Source organism: Cuculus canorus, chromosome Z (assembly GCF_017976375.1).
Source record: "Cuculus canorus isolate bCucCan1 chromosome Z, bCucCan1.pri, whole genome shotgun sequence".
NCBI lineage: Eukaryota > Metazoa > Chordata > Aves > Cuculiformes > Cuculidae > Cuculus > Cuculus canorus.
In genome coordinates this window covers 42011860-42035301 of record NC_071441.1, presented here as the reverse complement: position 1 = coordinate 42035301, position 23442 = coordinate 42011860, and the positions used below count along the sequence as shown (strand labels likewise).

The following is a 23442-nucleotide window of genomic DNA, read 5'->3' as shown; positions in this document are numbered from 1 at the left end:
GTACAAAGTTAGGAATATAACGAGGGCAGGTGAAGATTTGCTGCCTTGCCAAGTCCAGTGCTAGCCCATCTGAAAGGTTTGCTTTTCATATTGTAGATCAGGGTCATTGACTCAGTAGGGTGCAGTGCTGTAACAAGGTTCAGCATCGGGACATAGCAGTTTCATCTGGTTGATTGTCAGTTCACAAGTCATTCAGTCTTTAGTTCCACTGTTGAACTTGTTTCAAAGGGTATTTCTGCTGTTATGGGAAGTAGCTACAAATCGGTGATGGGTAATGAATGTGTAAATCAGTAGATGTATTCAAGTGCATCTGTCATGTATTCCTCAGGACTACTTCCCAGATACTTGATTGAAAAAGTAATATAAAATTCCAGTGTATGTGGTAATTCTGTGGCAGCTCTTGGTTTGCCTGCCCTGATTCTCTTACTATGTGAGGGGCTGCTGAAAGCTAGGGCAGGTTTTTAGCCAAAGTCCTTCTAGTAGTCCAGTGCTCTGCTCGTTAATGCTTTTAGCTGCTGGAGCTCCAGCTCTTGGTCTTAGTTTTAGCCTCCTCATGTGCTTGTGTGTTGCAAAAACTCCTGTTGCTGGGAGTGCGAGTGGTGAACAAGCAGTGCCCTGGGTGATGCAGACCTGCAAAACCAGGTAGCCTTGTGACCCTGTCTTCTGGTTGTGCCCAGGTGTGGTGCAGCAGTGTTGTACAGGCTTAACACAGCTATGTAGTCAGATTGGCGTGGTGTCTGAGATACTGCACTTACATGGGAGCACTACGGAGATGCCACACACTACCTCCCTTGCTGTGGAAGTGTGTTTTACTTGCGTGGGGAAGTGAGAGCTTTGAATCTGAACCCTTTGTGCAGGGAGAAGAAAATGCCTTTTTTTGCTCACTTGCTATCCTTCCTTGCTTTGTACCTTCTGTTAACTGGTGGAGACAGGTGCTTCTAGCATTGTGCTGGGAGCCCACTTGTCTGTCTTGTCTCCTTTGGGCACTTGTGGAAACCTGCTGTCTCTGAAGAACAAAGCTAAAGCTTCTCATAACCTGTCCTGTCTCACTATTTAACCTTGCTGTGATGCCTTAACGCTGCTGTTGTGAAAATCCTTGAGTTGCCCTGTGAGCAGTTTCTGTGATAAGAAGTAAAGGGTCATAACACGAAATTTCTCTGTTGCTTTGATGCTTGGCTGTGAGGAATACAGCCTTAAACAGAGGTGGCCAGCATATGTTCCAACTGCAATGAATATATAGAAAACAACTTAAGTTTCTGTCTTGCATGTTCCATCAGTCGGGAGTGAAATTCCCTGAAGATAGTCACATAGATGGGAACATACCTGCCCCATTTTCTCTCTTAGCTTCTGAATTAACTTATGGCATGAATCCCCCTACTTGCCCTTCCTTCACTCAGTTCCTGGAAGCTGCAAAATAAACAGCGGATCAGACTGTCACATTGTTTTCAGTGAGCTTGTTAGTTTTACTAACTGAATGAAAATGTGGTTGATTGTAGATTATGGGCACAAACCCTTTGGGCAGAAACTCTACAAATTGAAGTCAGACCTGGTGAGCTTTGTACTCTACGTTGTATGAGATATGCTGAAATACCACTGGCATACCTTTAAATTTTAGAAGACAGTATTCAGGATATGAAAGCTGTAGCCGCAATTTCCGTGGGGTTTTGTTTTTCTACCCTATTGTTTGAGTTCAGAAGACACTGCACCATTAAGCTTCTGAAGGCACATATGAGCCCTCTGTGCTTCTAAGTGAAGCAAGAAAGAATGGGAGAGAAGCGTGAGGAGAATAGCCTTGCTCAGTAAGCTGTTTCAACAAGCTTTTTTGTCCCCCTTGTCTGTGGATCTTCCTGGTATTGCTGGAAATAGTAAGATCAGCACATTAGAACTATTGCCTACATATAGTTTCTCTTGCTCTTTACTGTATTGAGCCACTTTTTGAGCTTGTGAAAGTAACTGGGAATGTGTTTCTACAATGACGACACCAAAAACCTCTAGCTGTGGAGAATGTGTGGACCATGAACACTTTTTTCACTGAACAATCGGTGCTTCAGGTCTGACCTGCATGGAGTGGAAAGCTGACATAGCACTGACTTGCTAGTTTTTATAATGAACACTTTTTGGTTTGCTGTTTGATTTAACCAATAATGTTGCAAGCGTGGAGGTTCTGTTTTCCTTTGCTAATTCACGTGGATGTCTTGAGCTCCTTGAATAGGTTGCGGTTGTTGTTTTTTCTGTTGTCACAATGTTTTTTTTCTTAAGCAAGGAATGACCAGCCTAGCTCTGTGCTCAGGCTTTAAGGTGCTGGAAAAGGTTGAGCTGTCACGAAAAGATAGATCTTCAGGATTTAAGGCAGAATGTCAGTCCTATAGGAGATGTAGTGCAGTCTGAAAATCATGAGTTTCTAGTTTCCATGCCCAGGATTCAGTCCCCAAGGTCAGTGGAAACAAGGGACAGCTGTGCCTTTCATGAAGTCAGTGTCTGTGAAATGCTGCCATGTGCAGTTGTCTAATTCTGACCTGTGACTTCAGAGAGGAAGGGTGGGTTTGTGGTTAAGGCACAAGACCTCCAGCTCTGGGAGCTCTTGGTTCTGCTGGAGGCTTCCTTATGTGACTGTAGGGAGGACCTTTTTTGCTGTCCTGCATGGGAAATGGACTTCTCCTGCGTGTTTCATGTGCTTTGTTGCGCTACAGTGCCTGCGTTGGAGCTAGGCAGAACAAAAGTGTTTTGGCCCCACTGGGTCTACTGGCATTGGGGGTTATTTTTGTAGTTTATGAGCAAAGCCTCTTATGTTTTTTGTTATTGCTCCCTTGGGATCAGGACTGAAATCGTAAAAGTGCCATGAGGACAAGCTACCTTAGTATTTCTTCAGCAGAGGTGCATCCTTCCATCGAGTCGTGGGGATGGTTCACATCAGACCTGACTGTCTTTGAGTGTGGTTGCTCTGTCTGACAAGTTCATCTCCACATTTGTGCCTGGGGCTTGTCTCAGTTGTTGGGACCTGAGGCTGCAACTAGGAGTCTGTACCGTATGGTGGTGAGCCCACAAGACTGTGGCTTCCCTGGTTTTCTATTGAAATGTGCTGTGTGAATGCTGCAGCTGCATTGCTCTGTGCCAGGCAGCTTACGGTGGTTGACCATACCAATACCCTTGGTCAGTTTCAAGTGTGAGAGAAGATGCACCAGTTAAATCAAGTTTGAGCTGATGTATTTTGCCTCACGTTTTTTAAGTAACTTGAGAGAGTGTCTGAACTTTTATGGCAGGAAAATATTGCAGTAGTATGCCTCTGGTTGTAAAATTTGTTCTTCCACTCCAAGTGTTTGCATTATTAGGTAAGCCTGGTATTAGCCTTCAAAAGACTTGCCTATTACTTTTGTTTACTAATGTTGGAGTTCTTTTAACTAATGCTCTTGCATTTCCTTAGGCCCTCGTGGGCAAGCAGTGGTAGAGGAGATTGGCTCTTTTCAAGAGGAAACCTCTTAACTCTTGTCTTTTTGAGGCATCCAAGGCAGGAACTTAGACCGATTGCAGTGTTTGGTGTTCTTCTGTGGTTTCACGTGCAAGTCATTATGTTTGTCTCCATGATTAAGGGGGATTGCATAAGACACTGAGCCACATAGTGGAAGCAGGGCCAGATGGGGTGTGGGAGAAAATGCAAGGTAAGGAAGGCTGGCTGTTTGCTTAGGGCACTGCAGCTGGACCATGGTGTTGGAATTCAGTCCACTGGTCTCTAAGTTTCCATGTGTGGTCTTGGGCAGGCAAGGGTTATGACCAGTGAGCATGCGTTCCTGACTGGCTGGCTGGAAGCCAAGCATTGTCCCACAAGCAGTTTTGGTAACTTTATGTTCTGTTCCCTTTGTGTTTTCCTTCAAATGATGATGACAAACTCGTTCAGCTGTTTGTAGGAGTTTCCTTGAAAAGCAGCTTCGATTTTCAGCAAACTTCAGTGATCAGGATGTTTGAAAATGCCAGAAAAGCAAGGGAGAAAATGCCCTGTTAATGCTGGGCTTGTTAATTGCAGCTGTGGAAGATGGCAGGCTCTTTGTTACTCCCCCTCATAATTACAGGTAATGCAGCAGGAATCCCAATAGGTTACTTTCCTGCAATTACCTATAGAATATGTCCCCTGCTTCCATAAGGCAAAAAAAAACAAACCCCAAACCAAACTCATAAGCTAAAATTCTTCAGCAAACCTAAAGGCAAAACAATGAAGAAACAAAAAAGGAGAATTATTGCTTGGTTACAGTTTTTTCTTTGAAGTGTGTGGCTCTTTAAGAGCAGCTTGAAAAATATTTTTAACAGGGGCAGATTAAATGAAAAAGCTTGCAAATATCTGATCTTCGTGTGCTGTGTGCCTGCCGCTAGCTACCGTTTTGTCCGTCTGAGATTATGAACTGTTGATGATCTAGCTAAAAAAAATAGAAAAGCTACAGAACTGTTTAAGAGGTTCAGTGTATTTAGGAAGTAACCAAGGAATCAGTATGAGGGGAGTTTTTCTTCCAGTTGTGGTGAAGCAGGGTGCTTCATCTTTTGCTGGAAAAAAGGACAGTTTTGTTATTGGCAGAGCCAGCTCTTTTCCCTGCCTTTCTCCAGGCTAGGAGAGGGAATGGTGATTGATTTTTTTTTTTTTTTTTTTTTTTTTTAAATTTTTGTTTTGGGATGCGGTGGGGCATTTGCACAGCATGGTCAAAACTGATGTATTGCTGGATAGTCCCGCTGAGGGTGAGAGAGGAGAGCAAAGGAGAAACTTGTGTCCCAAAGTAACCTATGCTTCCCCTCAGCAGAGCAGGGTGATTTACATTTTTGCCTGGAACAAAAAGGCAACAGGGAATTTGTAACTGGATATGTAGACAAGAGAGCAATGACCGTCAGTAACCCCTGTGTGCTTGGTGCGGCATGAACAGAGCGCGTGGTTTCCTCCCCTCGATGACTGCTCTGCCAAGCTGTGGCAGTCCAGGTGCTACTTCTGTTCCCTGGCGCCAGAGCTTGGCAGCGCAGCCACCGGTGGCACCCTGAGTGCCTAGCATGCTTTTTCCTGAGGAGTGGGCTTTCTTGGGGGTGTCACCTGCTGAACTAAGCAAAAGATGCAAAAGAGGGGAAAAAAATTTCTATTACACTTGTTCCCTATAGGAGTGGGAAAATACAAGCTCCTGGGGCTCCCTTGCATTACTTTTCCTTTAGAGCTTATTCTTTTCCACTATTTAACGTGGGCTCGGGTGTCCTCTCTTCCTAGAGTAGAAAAGGCAGTGTGACACCTAGCTGGCTGACTTGACTTAGACTGGAAATTTTCATCCTGGTAAATGCCATGAGACTTGCTCTCTCAGCTCCTCCTGACATAGCTGCTGTCCTCGATGTTGCTTATGTAAGTGTAGTAAGGCTGGAATTGTCCTCACTCTTCAAAACCAAAACAAAACACATAACCAAAACAACACAAACCGGTGTGAGTGTCAGTTGCTTAAACTCTAGGTCTGAACATTAATAGTGCATGTAGATTATAATTTCCAGATGGTTCCCCTGTGCAGTAATCAGGATGCAAATTTGTTTGAAGTCAAGAGCTGAAACACCAGTGGCTTAAGATGAAGCTATGGGGAGAGAAAACAGAACTACGAAGTATTTGCAGAAATTTTGCTGTTAAGTTTGCTTTCTGGATGTGTGTGTGATTCTGTATCATGTTTGTCTGCATATGTCAGACTATGAAGTTTACAGCAGAGTACGTCTACTATTAACATAATTAAATACAGGGTAGTAAATCCCTCAGTGGTACCAGCTCAGTCCTGTGCTCCATAGCAAAACAGGGACTGCAGGAAGCTGAATGTTTGTGCAAGGCTGATACTGGAGTAGGCTTCATCCCAGATCAGTCTGACAGTTTGGTGTGCCTTGTTTCTTTTCTGTATATAGATGCAAATTGAGCTGAAGTAATCATGGTAAAAGGAGTTGTTTTTAAAGGCTCTTTTCTTTAAAATCAAGACGTCACAGATTGGCATCTCTGAAAACTGCCAAGTTTCAGAGCACGTTGCCAGCAGCTCATCTTTTCCCTTTGTGCTATGATTTGTGTAATTCCCAGTCCCCCATTTGTCAGCTTTCCCTTTCCTGTTCAGACCTCTCACGTGAGTTTCCTTTTGGCTTTGCTCTGACCAGTATGTTGCTTGTTTTGTCACTTTCCAGACTTGAAGCTTCGGGATGTCCTGATTGACAATGAGACGTTCTCAGACTTTCTTCACAGTAATGTGTCCATGCCATTGTCTGCAGTACAGGAGCTACTGGATGCAGAGATCAACCTCCAGCAGGTAAAGAGCACATTCAAACAATAATACAGTGTTTGTCTATTGTTTAACCATGGTGCCAAGATCCACAGTGCAGGACTCCTCTGTGCTCAGTGGTGTACAAACAAAAAAGAAAATGTAATCCTTGCTTCTTTCTTCCATCTTATCCTCAAGTTGTAGTCTTATTTGGTTGTAAGCTGTAAAAGGACTCTGAGACCCACCATGTAAATATTTTGTTATGTGTAAGAAAATAACCTAGTACCCTTCAGGCTAAACTGAATTTCTTATTTCCTGTTTTTTTTGGGGGGGTTTGTTTGTTTGTTTGTTTTTTTTCACCTCAGTAGAACATTAATTAGATTGCTAGTGCTTTTTGAACTGTTTCATGTTGACTAGAAATAAAAATGGGGTGGGTGGTTGGTTGATCACTGAGCATGGACTGTAGCAGAGTTTGTGTTGCTCTGCCTTAGACTCCTGTGCAGCAGAAGGAGGCATGAGTTTTGGTTTGTGGCCAGCTCTTAAAGACAGCCAGTAAATGTATAAGAGTCCTGATCTCAAGTGAAACCCCTAAGTGCTCCTGTGATTGCCTTTGTAAGCAGTCTGTCATGACAGAAGCCCCTGTCTTGGGATGAGCGTCTGCCATTGTCAAACTCAGAACATCTTTTTTGCTAGTCTGGATGAATTAATTCACAAGCATGCTTTCTAATGCAGAAGTTGGAACTGGTTGTTTCAGACTTCAAAGGAAAGACCTGTGGTTCTTTTAAGGTGGTGCAAAAGGAGGAGGAAATGCATTCTGCTTCCCAGCTCCAGATCAGATCTTTTCTTTGAAGTGGAGTTGGTTAATAGTCCTTTAAGACTTTGTTTTGATGTAGTTAGATGTTGTCCTTCTTCACATACATTGTCATCTTCTTCAATGAATTCTATTAAACCACCTGTTATAGTGCAGCTTGATAATTAATCCTACAATTTAAGTATATGTTCCACTAAAAAAAGTCAAATGGAAAAGAAAATCTTAGCCGTTTTAGCCTGCAAGTTTTGTTTTAGTTGAAACTAATTTGCCTGGAATTCATGCTAGATTGAGATGGAATTATGCTACAGATGGCTCTATGAGAATGACCAAAAGGCTTCAGCAGCAACAGAGCAGTCATTCTCCCCGAGTCAATAGAAAGGCAGAAAGATTTTCAAAGGGGCAAAAAGCTAGCTCTGAACTTGTATTGTGTGATTACCGTGTTACTACATAGTGGTTGTATATGGCAAAGCCAGTGGAAGGAGAAGAAAAGCTTAGTGTTTATCTGTATAGCACATCTGAAGGGTGGTGAAGGGGTGTAATCAGTCAGCCAGTTCCTACTTGAATGCTTTAAACTTTTGTTCTTGTTTGTAGAAATCTTGTGCTGATTCTGCCAGGACACTGGGATTGATGATATTTAGTCTTAACAGCCACTAGTGCTCTGACATGGCAGGAAGAACTAATGAAGCATCAGGACAAGAAGCTGTAGAGGGCAGTGGCCCACCAAATCTTCTTTTGAGGGCTTTTTTTCTAATACAGATATCTGAGAGGCACAGCTCTCTTCCTGCAGGATGACCTTATCTAACCCACGAAATGACCCCCTTGATTTTCTTGGAGATCTACGGTGGGGATCTGACCTCACTACTGAGCTGCATAGAGATGACAGTATTAATAGGCAATATTTGTTTGGTCTATATGAATGGGTCGCAGCTTCATTCAAAATATCATGTAGAAGGGACTATTCAGAGTGTGCAGATGTCTCACAGCAAATACAGCCTCCTTCTGCAGTATTTTAGTGTCCCATGGTGGTTCAACAAACCAAGAACTGATGGTTTACAAGAAAATAAGGAACTGGGATCACTAAGGAGAGGACAGTGTTCACTGATGGGATTTGAAAGGAGCCTGGATCAGCAGTGGGCTATGTAATCGAGTCTAAAATGCTGCTGTTGTTCAATTATGGCCAGACAGCTGTAATGTGGCTTGGATGGCAGGAGTAAGTCCTATCACTGTGAAAAGCTGCAGGGGCCCAGTGAGCTCCTGGGCCAGAGCTCCAGTCTGATACATTGAATGGCAGTGAGGAGTAAATAGTAATGGCCAGGGTGTGCAGTACCTGGAACGAACCTGTTTCATGTAACAAGGACATTCCCAAGAGAGAACATCGTGATCTGTGAGCGCAGAACAGTCACCTGTGACTGCTTTCATATATGAGCTTGGCATTTTGAGAATCCTTAGGGAACTTAACCTGACTTTTAGAACATATTTGCCTGTTGAAGACGCTGTGGCTTCAGATGACTTGAAATGTTTGTGACTGTGTATTCTAGTTGCGGGAAGCTGGCAGGGATTTTGTTTTGTGGTCATGTGCTGTGGACCTCACTGTGTTTGGAAAGAGTATTTTCTCCAAAAGAGCTTAAAATCTGAGTGAAGAAAGTAGGCAAACACAGGGAATGGTAATAGGATTGTTCACCTTTGCTTTTCTGAGTGAGCACCAAAGTACTGAGAGATAGTGTTTTTCTTTGTGTCTGCCCAGGGAGGCTGCTTTAGACTAACCCCAGCTCTCATGAGTGTCATTCCAGTGCCACAGGAATTGTCTCCTTTTCAGCATGGTTACAATGGTAGTTGATGAAAACAGCACCCAGACTTTTTCAAAAGGCCAGCCTTTTTGATATGAGAGCTGTCAGGTTTATTCAACTGAGTGTACAGCATGCAAGCGTCCTGGGTTTGGTGTATGGATGCAGTCTAAATTAAAGTTTGTATAAGTGTTGCATTATAAATCTCTTTCCTCTAAGTTCCATCTACTTGCTTTCTGAACATAATACACATCTCCCCCTGGATTGTTGATGCCCTTTTGATTTTGAAAGATGAGAAAATTCTGAAACTTACCAGTGTGATTCAGGAACTGATAACTTTTCTGGGGTGGAGAGCAATCCTCTTTAATTCTTGCTGGAAATTGGGCAGTGGATGTTGTGTATTACAAAAAAAAAAAAAAAAAAAACAAAAAAACAAAAAAACCCCACCAAATAAACAGAAAAGACTATATGAAGTGTAAAGCTGTTATTCAGTCTGCTTTTGTAATAAAATTATTCCCTCTAGCCCAAAGGCAAACAAAAAATTCTTTCCAATGGAAGGCACTGGGGTTTCCTTGTTTCTCATCTGTACGGTGTGAACCTGTTTGACGTGTACCTGTTCATTCAGCAAACCTAAATCCTCTAAGTAACCTTACTAAAAGAAAGTAGGCCATCAAGTCTGAAAGGGACGGGTGATAGTTCAGAGGGATTTTATTAATTTCTTTTATCAATAAGTTGGTTATTGTACATTAGGAAACATTATTGACAGGTAAATCATCACCTTAAGTAAAATAAGCCCGTGAAAGGAGACTCCAGAATCTTATCTCTTATTTATTGCATTCAATGTGATTATTTTTTTCCACTGGTACATTATCTGCTCCAAAACACTGCAAAATGTTTTTGTTGGCGGTTGGTAAAAAGAGACTTCCAAGCTAAGGGAGAAGGTGATCCTGATCCAGAACAGCACAGAAAATGTCTGGCAGATATATTGAAGGAGTTTGGGACATAGGTCTCTTGCCCTTCACATACATTTGCCAGACTTGTCTGGTCACAAGCCTTGTTTTGTCTTTGTGGCTTAGTTCCCAGAAGACTGAAGATTGGGCAACGCGTGTACCCTTGGTTGGGAGAAATGGCTGCTGTGGTGGGCAGGGTAACTGCTGCTCTATACATGTGGGGAAGTGAAGGGAGACCTGTGCCTCCCAGGATTCTCCCCCACCTACTCGGCAGGGAAACATGTTTTTCTTGGAATTGAGTTGCACGTAGGGCAGAGCCACACAACTTGCAGAGAAAAATACTTTCTTACCTCTACCTGGAAATGTTACGAATGGTTAGTTTTGTCAGGGTGATGACCAATTTTGTGCTATTCAGCTTACAGGAGGAGAGACTTAGATACTTTCTGTGTTTTTCCAGGTTGTTGTGTCTGGTTACCGAATGCGACTACGAGATCTCTGCAATAGCTCAACACTGTCTGAATTTCTTGTAATTCAAAATCAGACAGTGGCTATGGACTCTGAAGCCTTCATCTGCAACTTGCCAAAGGAAAAACTTCTTGCAGCTGAACGAGCTTTCCGTGCTAACCTGAATCCTTTGAAGCCCCTTCAGGTGAGTCTACTGGTCCCAGCTGTGAGTTGCTGTCATTGACACTGTGATATTTCCTAGGGCTTTCAATCTAGGAAGTCATCCCTATATTTCTAGAGTGAACCATTCATTGGCAGTAAGAAAGAACAAAGATGGTCTTTATCACTGGAGCATGAATAACATAAGTTCTTTCTGTCATTCTTACTCTTCCTGTTGCAGTGTGGTACTCACTGAATGTCAGTGTGTGGTCCGCAATTCACTTTGTCGAGAGGAAAATGTTTATGCTTTGCTGTAACAAACAGGCCCTTGGTTGTCCTGGTGTTTTGGTCAGATACTGTGTATTGGCTGGAATGAGCCCAGATGTTAGACTGGCCTGTGCTGAATGATAAAACTGTTGCCCTCTGCTCGTACCATGGGGCCACTGGATGCAGAATTTTCTAGCCAGTAGCAAGCCCCAACCTTTGAGTAGATTGAATTTGTAGACTCCAGTTCTTAAGCCGTGTGTTCTTGCCCCACCTGAATGGGTTTTGGGGCAGGAATTTAAAGAACTTCATGAAAATATGTTATTTAGGAGTGATTGGTGACTGGAGCAGACTTAACTGCTTATCTAGGAAACTGCAGTAATACTTTGTTATAAGTCTATGATGTCTGGCAAAAAATACAAGTTTGAGGAAGTTAGTGCTGGAAATACCAGTATAGAGAAGAAATGACCACAGGACCCACTTTCTTACCACTAAAATAAACACTTCTGTTTGCTGTGAAAGAAACAAACACTTGGCTGTGTTTTTCCAGATTTGATGAGCCTTCCAGGTCCAAAAGTTGTGTACTGCTTCCTTGGCTTTGTCCCCAGTTGAAGAGAGTTATTATCGAGTACTGGAATCATACTGCTCTTCTGCACAGCACATAGTCGCCAGTTACTTCTCTCCACAGCTCATCTTCTGTTTTTCATGTCCTCCATCTGCATTTTTTCTTTCCTGCTAGAAGAGCAACATCATCATATGCGTTAAGAGATGAGGTAGCAGCACCAAAATTGTCCTCATTACAAAGATGGACTGCTAGAGAAGGAGTGGATATAAGTAATTTCTTGTGTTTACTTAGATGTACATGCATGCATTTACTTAGTCAGAAGTAAATATCAGAGATGTTAGAATTTTAGGGACCGAAGCGGATGAAAGTAACTAGCTGTAATGCAACTCAGTATTGGTCTTATGAATCCTCTGGAGACTTAATCTTGTTTTTCTTATTTATGGAAGTCCTTACAGCTGAGCTGACAGAAGTGGGTGCTGAGTGTATCTGAGTTCTTACATCTATCTTGTTTATTGGTGAGAGGAAGCAGTGCTAAGTCACTCTGTGCTACTTGGCAGCAACGAAGTAGATTAAGACATTAAGTGCAATTTTGAGGGACTTCTGAGAAGCTGGCTCATGATCTTGGTTTTAGAGGAAAAAAAAACTAGAGTCTGGAGCTAGGTGCTCTAAACCTGCTGTGCATTGTACGCTGTCTTGTAAAGATCCACAGTTTTCCTCAGAAAAATGTTGCAGGCTGCCTTCCAATTAAATTGCTGTAATGCATCAGTGAGTGGAAAAAAAAAAAAACCCAACTGTCTTCAACGTGGCCAGGCAAAATTAATTACCTCTAGATCAGGATCAGCATGTTTGAAACTTAGTGTCTTTAAAGGCTAAAAAAGTGCCTTGACCCGTAGTAACATCTTTGAACAAAGGGGGAACTTTCAGTTCATGAACAAAGGAGGCTTTTGACATAGCTTATCATTAACAGCACTGTAGATCAAATCTTTGACATGCTAGTGAAGCTAGCATGTGCCATACAGAGCCTGGAAGCCAACGCCAGCAAGTGACCTAGAGATTTATTTTTAATTTTTTCGCTTAGTCCCCTTTCTGTACTTTGTAGCATGGCATTTCAAGAAGTAAAAGTAAGGCTCAAATCAGATCTAGGTACAACTGCAATTCAGAGGCGTTTTTTTGGCTGGTGTAGTGGGACCTGTACTCCACTGGTTTTAGCATTCTGTGATTCGTGGAGAAGCAGCATCTTAATATGCTTAGGCAAATATAGTTGAGGTGAAAGGATCCGCAACTGTGCGCAAGAACTGAATACGTTCAACATTTAGGGCTTTAGTCAAGTATCTATGCAGTTAGAGTGGCAAATTTCTGAGCAACTTGCCTGTTGCTGCTGCCTCTGTGCTTTCCCATTTGTTGTTCCTTCTGCAAGACGGTGCAGTAAATTGTATCACTGGATTGCTTTGGACTAAAAGTGACTGACCTGACTGTGTGCTTACAAAAAACATTTGTGCTGAAACATGGAGGGGTGGGTGCAAAACTGAGACTCTAGTGGTTGAGGTGTTTGTGGGGGCTGAGACCCTGATGTCAGCACCTGCTTCTGCCAGTTTAAAGTGTTTGTGCATTTGTGGCCTAAGGGAAACTAAGTATTTTAGGTAACTCACTGCAAAATAGTAATTATTAGCAAATTATGGACAGAACATAATTTTAAAAAGGAAATTGAAGTCTATGCACAATGAAATATGTGAACTTTAAATGCCACAGCACTGTTACGGAAATTTTTTTAACAAGAAAGGCAAAAAATAAACACTTCACATGTGTGCTCGTCGGTTCTATCCAGAACAGCTTGGGCACTGCCCAAAGTGCAGTTGCACAGTTAAGACAAAGCAGGACTTGTAATTAAAATATTCCATTAGGGTTTATAGCTCTGCACTGATTCTTTGCATGACTTCGAATTAACCTGCTCTGTAGGATGAGAAAATGGAGCCAAGCACATAGAGGTGTGATAGGGAAGTTAAACCGTCTCTTATTCTTTCTTATGCGAGAACTGATTTGGTGCTGCAAGCCGTTTAGACCAAAAATGAGCAGAATACCTGGGAGTCATCACAGGGTGCTAAGACAGAGGCTCAACTTTACTTCTTGACTGAGCATCCACTCCACTAGAAGCAACAAGTGTTTCAAAAAGTCAAATTCCCTTTTCCAAGAGCTATATCTTAATTTTCATCTGTTCTCTGAAGCCTTTTGGCCAATGGTAAGTACTATAGAGTGTGGCCATCTTGGAGAAGACCCTGGTGGACACATCGTCTTGTCTTGAGGTTTGCCTTGCACTGGGTGTAGTCAGTGAGACTGAGGTAGCAGGAGGTGGTTTGAGAACAAGAGAAGCAGTACCTCTGATTGCATGCACACATCTTGTTTTTGGCTTTCTCCCTGTGATAGGCCAGCGGTTGTCTCATGGAAGAAATACTTAGTTATGGGAAGGTTACAGGCACCCCTGGTTAGCAAGAGCAACGGCAGTGAGTCAAAAGTATCCTGCTTGACTGGTGGTATAGTGGGCAGGGACTGTCTTATGACACAAAAATACTTGTCTGTGGGATAGTTTCCCCTCTGTGAATCTCCCCAGTTTTGAAAATTATTCGGGGGAAAGGTTAAATGATAAAGACATTTCAAATTGGTCCTGTGGGATTTTGTCTGTGCAGTGGTGCCTAAGGGCTTTGCCACACTCTCTTCCAATGGTGTGAGTCTGTAATAAGTCATAAATACGTTGCGGCTTGCATGCTATAGTGGTCCTTCAAGGAGTGTGGGTGAGCACATGAAAATCTGATTGTTTCTGCCTCTTTAGTAATACAGATGGTATTTTGTCATATTGTTAGCATGAACTGAGCGTTGAATAATAAATGCTTTCCAGTTGAAAAATGGCTTTAGGAAAGGTCTCTTAATGTAAATACATGCTGCAACTGAACTTGTGGCTTTCCTTGCTCTTTGGAGAGTTGTTTTCAGTCAAGCACAATACCATGCTTTTAAGCAGCTGAACTTTGGGACTTCCACTCCCAGAGAACAAAAGCAGAAATTTAAAGCATTTGATTTTTCTGCAAAGTTCAATGTAAAATTTCTGCTAAGATAGTATAAAGTTGTAATAACTATTTCAAAGCAAACATGGCAGAGTGGACTCAGAGTAGAAACAGCCAGCTGTATGATGCAGACAGCAGCTGAATTTTATGACCTACCAACACTTCAAATACATGCATTCTCCTGCTTGTTAGAGAAAGAGTTGTCCACCTCTTCTAGTGGGAGCTTCTGACAGGCGAACTTATTCAAGGCTTATCCTGATTTTGCAGGCAACTGTAGTCATCTCAGGTATTTGTCTCTAGCTCAAGTGTTGTAGCACGGACATACAAGCAATCTATATCTCAAGAACATTATGATGTTGACTGCCCCAAAAAGACAAGTCTAGATGATGACATGCCTTGCCAGTCACAAACATGTAATTGTACAGGGCAGTTCTGTTCAAAACCTGCTAGAACTTGGTCTTTCCACAGTGTGGCTAAAAAGGACAAGTGATTTTTTTTTTTTTTTTAACTGCATTTCACTGGAAAATGTCGTTGCTGCACCCTTACCCCACAATGTACTGCAAGCACAGTAGGACAAATCTTACTCCAGCTGCCCTGAACCTAGAGGGCTTTTCTGACTATAATAAGGTACTTAACTCTTTGCAATGGCTCATTGAGAAATTTTCCAGGGAAATTCATAACATGCTCATCTGTGACTGTTGTCATTGTCTCTGGAGATACTGTGTCTCAGGAGGTATTGTCATTGCCTTATGGAGACTTCTGAGAGGCTGTATGAGTGGGTGCTAGTGTGCAAAGTGTGGTGGTAAAGAAAGCAAAATCGCTTCCATAGCAATGCCATCAGTGCACTTTCTGGTGAGAAATTAATTTGGAGTGCTGTGAATTTCTTAGAGAAGAATGGTCAGGGTGATGAAATGTAAACAGATACGTAGGTTCTTCTCACATTTCAGGGGAAGGCTTGCAAACTCCTTGAATCACATAAAACTTGCATACTGAGTCAGACCAAAGTCCTGTTCAGCTTGGTGTCCTGTGAGCACTAGTACAGCAGTGGCCCGTAAGGGAGGTGTGTGAAAGAACGCAGGCATTTCCTCAGTGTAATGTCCTGTTCTCCGACAGCTTGCAACTCAGACTTTCTCAGCTGCTGCTGGGGTCTTAGTGTTTAATAGCATTTGGTAAGCTTTTTTTTAATGCATTTTTTTGAGACTTCTCCAAACCCACGTTAACTTTTGATACATTCACTATTGCATAGTCGTTACAGAATTTCTCCATTTTGGCTAAGTTCTGTGTGCAGTATCTCCTTTGGTTTTTTTTTAAGCCAACATTTTCACTGGAAGCTCTCTAGTCCTATACGATGAGGCACAGCAAGCAATCATTCCCTATTCGCATTCTCAATCCCACTTGTAATTCTACAGACCTTTGTTAGAACCTCTGTCATTACAAATCCCACTGAAAGAACTGTGGTCTTCCTTCAAAACCATTTTTATCTTGAATCATACTTGTGGCCTTCTTGTGTATTTATATTCCTTCAGAGATGGAGAATACAAAACTGCACATAGTACTTGAGAACCAGTATTGCACCATGGGCTTACATTAATGTTGATCTGTCCTATCACTGTGATTCTAAGGTCTCCCTTCCTAATTGGCAGTAGCTAGTGCAGAGCCATCGAAGGCTATCTTAAGACAGAACTGTCTTCTTTCTGTGTACTTTACCTTGCAGCACTGAATTTTGTCTGGCACTCTATAACAGTGTGTCAGCATGAGGCCTTTCAGTAATCCTTTGCAATTGGCGTTTGAATTTCACTGATCTGAACCAATTAGTATCATCAGAAAACTCTTCCTCAGCCATTCTGTCCCTGAATCACCTCTGAATACAGTGAACAACACCAATCTGTGTAGAGATTGATGAGTTATATGGAGCTGAACAAGCGTGTCTACTGTTCTGCATGAATCTATGACTTTGTACCACATCCTGTTGCTGAAGTGATAGTGCAGCTATGTAGTCTGATATTTGCTGAATGTGTTTCTTTGAAAATGTCTTGAAGGCCTTACCCTGTGGGGAGTTGGAGTTGCTTTTCTTTTTGCCCCAATGAGGTATTTTGATTTATCCAAACCTTAAGGACTGTGTCCAGTAGAAAGCCATAGAAGTTATGGAGACCCGCCCTGAATTTCCAACTGGTTTTGGAGCACGCACTAGCTATGCACTCAGCAAAGTTAGCTGGATCTTAAATGCAGTAGTAGCGGATGAGTGGAACGGTTCCCATTTAGGCCAGCTGGCACTGACTAAGTCTTATCACCTTTCAGCAAGTCAACTGGAACATATGACAGCCTCCAGTATTTGCATCTAGAAATTACCCCAGGAAAGATATGGAAATGAAAATCTTCAGCCTGAAAGATGTGTACTAAAATCAAGAGCCTTGGCTGTTCCTCTGTGTCACAGTGCTGTAACTTTAGCATGCTTTCAAGTGCTGCAGCACATTGCTGCTAATGTGATGTCTTAATTGTTTTAACCTTCATTCCCTTGAAAGAAATAGTGTTCAAGTGTTGCCTGTGCAAGGTAATCCAGGTATGTGAACAGAATGGAAAAAGAACCCCACGAACCAAAAGTCAGGCCCACCAGTTGCTTGTAGAGCAACTGGAAATGAGGAGTTGTCTTCAGTTTGACTCGCTGCCTAAAGCAAGTAATTTCCTGAAAGCTGTGCCTTCTGCTCATGTATAACTGTCAGTCTTTCTCTTGTGATGATAGTGAGTTTCAGCTGATTCATGGAAGCTGGTTGTTTTAAAATATACCCTTGATTTAGATAAAAAAATGACAAAGTTTGGTGGGAGGACTTGAGTGATGAAGATGTACACTGCCAGAGTTCTCTGTATCTGAGCTGGTATCTGTGGAGTCCTGCAGAAAGCTTGTGTTTACCAACTGTTTTTTTCCTGCCTTTGCATCCTCTTCTTACCACGGGCTTGCAGGATTTCAGGTCTGTCTACATGCTGTCCTGTAGACTGTGCTAGTTTTGTGACCTGGAATGCAAGCCATCTTTTGCACCGTAAGTGTACGTGCATGCATTTAATGTTTTATTGGGCTGGTTCTGATTATGTCATCTGGGTACCTAATCTGTGAGGAAGAAAAGGGATATACCCATTGCGTTGTAAGGCACTGAAGCCCAGGGTGTTTTGAACTCGAAGTTGCACAGAAAGCCACCTCTGTCTTCCCCATCAAGCACTCTGCTGTGTAAATAGTCCTTTCTACTCTTCTTTACAAGACTGTTTACAAGAGTTTAATTACTTTGTTTGTACCTCTCAGTGACTTGTGGTTTTCTTTTCTCTTTCCCTGCAGAGACGGATTTCTTTCAATTCCTCCTTGCATGATCTGTCAGAAACTGTGGAAACTTTGAGGGAGAGCCTTGGGAAGCTTGTGAAAGAGGTAAGGAGCCTTTGTGTCAGGAGAGCACATCGCTGTGGTTGTTTTCTTAGCCTACAGTTGAGTACAAGAAGCACAAGTCTCCTTGATGCAACTCTCAAGTCAAATTCCTGGCTTGTTTTGAAACTTCCCCCCATCCCATTGCCGTTGTCTCTGTGTCAGTAGAGGCAGCATGCACTTTGCAACGCCTTGGCACTCCGAGTTACAGATACCATAGAAGTTTACAAGTTGTGAGACTAAAGACTGGGTTCTTACGGGAGGAGCAGGAATTAAGATGTTTCTGTGGGATTAGGCAGTGGTACAACTGTAGGACTTGGAATACGTCTGCTCCCCTGCAAACTCCTTCTGGAGGTTTGCCTCCTTTATAGCTTTTTCACTCATTTGTCAACCATGTCAGGGGTGGTACTTGGTTGTATCTACTGTTCTCTGGTACAGCGAGGGTACGGCATGTGAGAGAGATGCTGTGGTTGTTCTTATCTAAATTAGTAGCTATAGGCTACTCTCCACAGTTTGTGTAGCTTTTGCGGGCAGAGATTGTTTTCCAGTCACTTGGTGCAAAGGCATCACAACACTGGCTGAGAAAGGCAGAACGTAATATCACTTTGCCTCTGCAAATCGCTGTTTATAGAGACTGGAGGTATGTTGTTTTTGCAGGTGAAACATGGATTCAGGGGGAAAAAAAAAGCCCTGCATGCCTAGCATGAGTCAGAAACCCAAAACTGTGTGGCAAGGGGGGAGCTGAGGGGTGGTAGTGAGGGGGATGACACAATACAGGATGACAGACTCTGACTTTGAAGTGCTGCTACTAGGCAAAGACATTCTCTGAAGCAGAAATTGCAACCATCTAAACTAAACAATACCGCCACCTCCTCCTCCCCTTCGCTAGTGTTCTGTCGTTGCATCAGAGCAAGAAAGCTCAGAGCCGTGAACGGGAGTAACCTCTGAGAGCACATAAGAATGGGTCACTTCAGGTTAGAGTGTGCTCCACTCCCGTGGAGGCTTGGCTGCCGGGAGCTAGCACCATGCTAGCCAACAATTCCTGGTACGCATACGCTCCCCAAGTCCCACGACCTGCCACCGGGTCCCATTTACGGTGAAATTAAGATGATTCCAGGATCAGCTTCAGTTAAGACCATGGCAGAGCTCTTGCTGCTAGCAGGGAGGCTGCCCTTCAGAGTTTGATTACAGCTGTTTCCCGTTATGTTACTTAAGCTTGCCTTTTTTCTTGTCTGGGATAAAAATAATTGAAACCATGTGATATTCAGTTTGCTGATGTGGCCGAAAAACGTTGTAGGGTAACGTGCCTTTTGCTTGGCAGCTGTTTTGGGTAGGACTACCTTTTATTCTGCCCTATTGCTGTGCAAACAAAGGCAGCTTTTTCCTCTGCGTACTGCATGAGCTGCTCCAGATGGCTTGACTGAAAGTTACTTCTTATTGTCTGGCAGACTGATTTCTGCGTGAAAAGGAGGGACTTGCTCCCTTGTTTTGAAGGGCAGCAGCTTGAGGGGGTGGAGAGAACTATCGTTTAGGCTGTGTCTAGGAGTCTTTCTAGCAAAGAGTTTTAATTGCAGAATGGTTTGAACAATTTATTTATCTCTGAGTATGGGGGTTGATTGGATCTGTAGCCTGGGCTCTTTAACTCAACCTAGGAGAGCACTTTAAAGAGCAAGGGGTGACTATCAAGAAACTCTTGAGAGCCAGGTCTGATGTTTAAGAGAAGTAGCTCAGTAAGGATACTTGCTTCCAGTGGTATGAACAGAGCAGCCCTGTGTGTCAGTTGTCAAGTTGCTAGTGCTGAAGCTGAAACAAAGCTGCTTGCTCAAACTGCTTTAAAATTCTATGTAAAAATGTATTTGCTAATGCAATCGCTCTGCAAGATGGTTAGTGCCTAATACGTCTATGGGAATTAGCTGCACTCTTGCTTGTGTACCTTTGCTTATGTTAGGGGGTTCACGGCACTTTAAATAAACCAGTTGACTTTTTGTTGAGGAAGAATCTGTTTTACCTAATGTACGAAAAACTCCCCAACAGGTCCTCTTTGAATTTTACACTCAAACTGTCACACCTGAAATACAGCCTTGGCCTTTTGGGTGAGAAATCATCAAATCCAAAAATCCAGATAAGCATACGTAACCAACAAAAGATCTTGTGTTACATTTTTTCCATTTGTGTCCTGTCTGTCACCCTGAACCTGTAGGTCCAAATCGAGTGGAACCAAGGTACAGACAAAGGTAGCAGTGAGTAGTTTGGAAGTGAATGTACACTTGGAGCTATCCCTCTGGACACATATACTGAATCCCCAGACTTCAGCCATTGTGACAGCTGTCTTCCATCATATCATTATGTCATGTATTTTTAGGCAGCTAAAAAAAGAAGCTCCTTGTATATGTGACACATGGTAGCTGTTGTTTAGCATCAAGAATTTTTGTCCAGATGTTGGCACATTTATAAGATGTGTAGTGCTACAGATGAACACAAAGGGTCAGGTTTGCCTCCCAGTATAAGGCCAGAGACTCTGGGTGTGCTTTCCTTGAGTGAGTTTGAGTTGAATTGTTCCAGAACACCTTTGCTCTCTGTATTGTTGCTAGTTGGCTTTGCCAGCTGTCCTTGACTTTAATTATCTGCATTTTATTTAAACAGAGGTGACAGAATCAATGCTCAGTGATCAAAACTGGCAGATGGTCTTCGAATGACTCTGTCATTGTCTCTGAAAACAGGGTAGTTGGGCCACAGCATCTAAAGTTGTTTCTGTGATGCAGCTGATGACTAGTTACAAATAGGTGTCTCAGCAGCTCTACTTGCCCTTATTAGTGCATGTTGCTGTTCTGGGCAGCACAGCAAGAACGTGCAAGTTAATGTGATTTGGTATTTCAGTAGCAGTCAAATCAGATCAAATGCTAGCAAAGATTTAAAAAGGGATAGAGAACCAGCTGTAGGATGTTACCTCAACACTATATAAAACTCTGAGTTGCCCTCCTGTTCAATATAGAACAGAACTAGAACCTTCCTCTCAAAAAAAGAGAAGCAGTACTGGAAAAAGTTCATAGAAGAGCAGTGAGGACATTTAGAAGTGTAATGATTTTCACATCAAGACAAAGGGAGTAGGCTGGGACTTCTCAGTTTGGAAGAGAGATGAATTGGGGATAACAGAGGTCTGTAGAGTGGAGTTGCCCAGAAAAAAAGATACAGGGGTTGTGTGTTCACTGTCTTTTCCACTGCAAGAAACATGGCAGCAAATAGAGCTAACCATACCTAAGTTAAGGAGAGGGAAGAGAAAGTCCTTTCCAGCAGCATGTTGGATGTTAAATACAAGTCGATGTTCAAAACTCTTATGAATATACCATGGAATTAATTAATAGATGCTTAGGAAATAGAAGTTCTCTGAGTTGAAAATGAATGGAAACTGGATGATTATCACGGGGTAGTATCCTTCTTTCTTGTCCCTGCCTTATTTTTTCGTGACAATCCACTGACTGTCACCATCACAGATTTTACTGACATAAACAGACTTGTTGTGTGTATGGACACACCTTTGCTGATCTTCTTGCATCTCCAGACAGGGAGTCTGAAAGCAATGCTTGAGCGTAGTGTGAAATTGGTGCTCATGGAGATGTGTTCCTTTTTCTGTTGTGGCAAGCCTGGCCATGCCTCTGAGTACAGCTGTATTAATGCAGTGTCTCAGACTGAGAACTTGGTGCTTTTTTTCATGACATTGTGAATAGATGCTTCTGCCAGACAATGAGTCTGAGGGTTCCAATTGTCTCAATCTGTTGTGTTGTCAACTTGACTGGTATCAGATCAACTGGGCAGGAGAAGGCTTCTTGCTCTGGCTGACTATGTGCACAGCTCATGCTGTGATTAGTTTTACTCTGTAACTGGACTCATTTTAGAGGCTTTTCTGAGAATGCTTTTGACAACAAGGCATGGAGGTATTGGAACAGGGACAAGGGATAATGATCTAGGAGATTAAACTGGCTGCCTGGTAGAAATCAGTGGAGACTTGCTGATCCTGGTGAAATTGTGCAAAGTAACACTACTGGAGCCTACAGCTCATCTAGCCTGTCCCCCATGAGCTGAACTCACTTTGTGTTGTTCCCTATTCCCTTTTCTTACTCAATGCACTCCACTCATTGTGAGGGGGTTCCACTGGAATGTGAGCTGTTTTGCAGGCAGGAGAAGTGGCTCGCACTTGAGAGGGAAAGAACTACCCACAGCACTGGTGGAGAAGACTTAAGAGTAAAGAGTTTTTGTCAAGGGCACATTCTGTGTGTATGCACAAAAGAGACTTCCCTCTATGTTCCTCCACTGCAGCAGAGGGAATATGCCCTTTCTTTGGTCTTTACTGAATATTGCATTCTGAGGGTTTCTTGCCTATTCAAAAACAGATGTGTGTTTGAAAGAGTGGCAAGATCTCATTTGCTAATCCTGTTCCTATGCCTGCTTTTGCTCTCTTCTCCCACCTCCCTGTCCAGTTGCTGAGCATGAAGAGCTGGAGTGACATGAGGCAAGAGGTGATGTTTCTGAACAACGTGAATGCCTCAAACTCCTCCACAGAGATCTACCAGGCTGTGTCACGCATTGTGTGTGGTCATCCTGAAGGTGGAGGGCTCAAAATTAAATCCCTCAACTGGTATGAGGATAACAATTACAAAGCACTGTTTGGAGGCAACAGCACTGAAGAGGATGTAGCTAACTTCTATGATAACTCCACAAGTAAGCATAACCCTGGTGTGGTCTGAGGTCCACCAGCATAACCCTGGTTGTCATCGTCAGTGTTTCCCAAACTTCCACAGATGAAAGTAGATGGTCCTGATGGGTGTCATATCTTCTGCTTTTCAGAAAGGCACGTGCATGCTGCCTCTGCTTTGTACCTTTAAGGCTAGCAAGGACATCAACATTTAAGGGGGTCCCAGGGGCCTTGGGTAGTGTCCATTGACTGCTGGATAGTGGCCCCCCCCTCAGGGGTAGTGGGAGCAGAGACTTATGCAGCCTTTGGAACTCTGGCTTTTACTGAACAAAATTTGCTCTGGCTATGCAGTGGGGTTGTAGGAGCAGTGCAGAATTAGTTGGGTGGCTCTTAATACTAGAGGCTACCTGAATGCTCCATGTTTACTGGGCAGACTATGGAGGCTTGGACTGAAATGGGCTTTTTGTGGAGCTTTTCAGTAGAGATTTTTTGTTGTTTGAGAAGTGCAGTGCTCTCAGCTGTAACTGTCCTCAAAGCCCACACAAGTGGAGCATATGGTTTCTGCAGTTGTCACCATGCTCTTCAGCCACTCACCCATGTCCTCTTCTCCTCAGCACCTTACTGCAATGAGCTGATGAAGAACCTGGAAACCAGCCCGCTTTCCAGGATTATTTGGAGGGCTTTGAAACCGTTGCTGATAGGGAAGATCTTGTACACACCAGACACACCAGCTATAAGGAAGGTCATGACTGAGGTAACTCTAGCCCTATCTTCTGATATGTAGAATGAGGTATGTCCTCCGGCTATGCAGCTTAGCTGCTCTGTTTTAATTTGTGTCCAAACATGAGCCTAGAAAGGACTGCCTGCAAAGCATCTCCCTAGTCTCTCACATCCTGTGCACTTGCTGATGAAGGCTCAAGGAGAAAAGACCATGCTGGATTCCTCTAGACTTGGCTGGAAGCTTTCTTGGTTTTGCCTTTTGATTATCCAAAGGTTTTGCATCTGTGGTGTGGAATATGGAAGTGGGAAAGACCTTGATAAGCCTTCAAGTGTCCTTCCTCTCTTCCACTGCAGGCTGGT

General features: G+C 43.0%; 1 protein-coding gene across 4 annotated transcripts in view; it reads left to right on the top strand.

Annotated features, from left to right (window-relative positions):
* Positions 1 to 23442, top strand: part of ABCA1 (ATP binding cassette subfamily A member 1) — a 93100-nt gene that overhangs the window by 36065 nt on the left and 33593 nt on the right. For all 4 annotated transcript variants that reach the window (XM_054053472.1, XM_054053469.1, XM_054053470.1 and 1 more), the window contains exons 6-10: positions 6163 to 6284; positions 10239 to 10430; positions 17592 to 17678; positions 22148 to 22388; positions 22977 to 23116. In XM_054053472.1, the coding sequence (XP_053909447.1) occupies positions 6163 to 6284; positions 10239 to 10430; positions 17592 to 17678; positions 22148 to 22388; positions 22977 to 23116 (782 nt within the window). The remainder of the gene's footprint in view (positions 1 to 6162; positions 6285 to 10238; positions 10431 to 17591; positions 17679 to 22147; positions 22389 to 22976; positions 23117 to 23442) is intronic.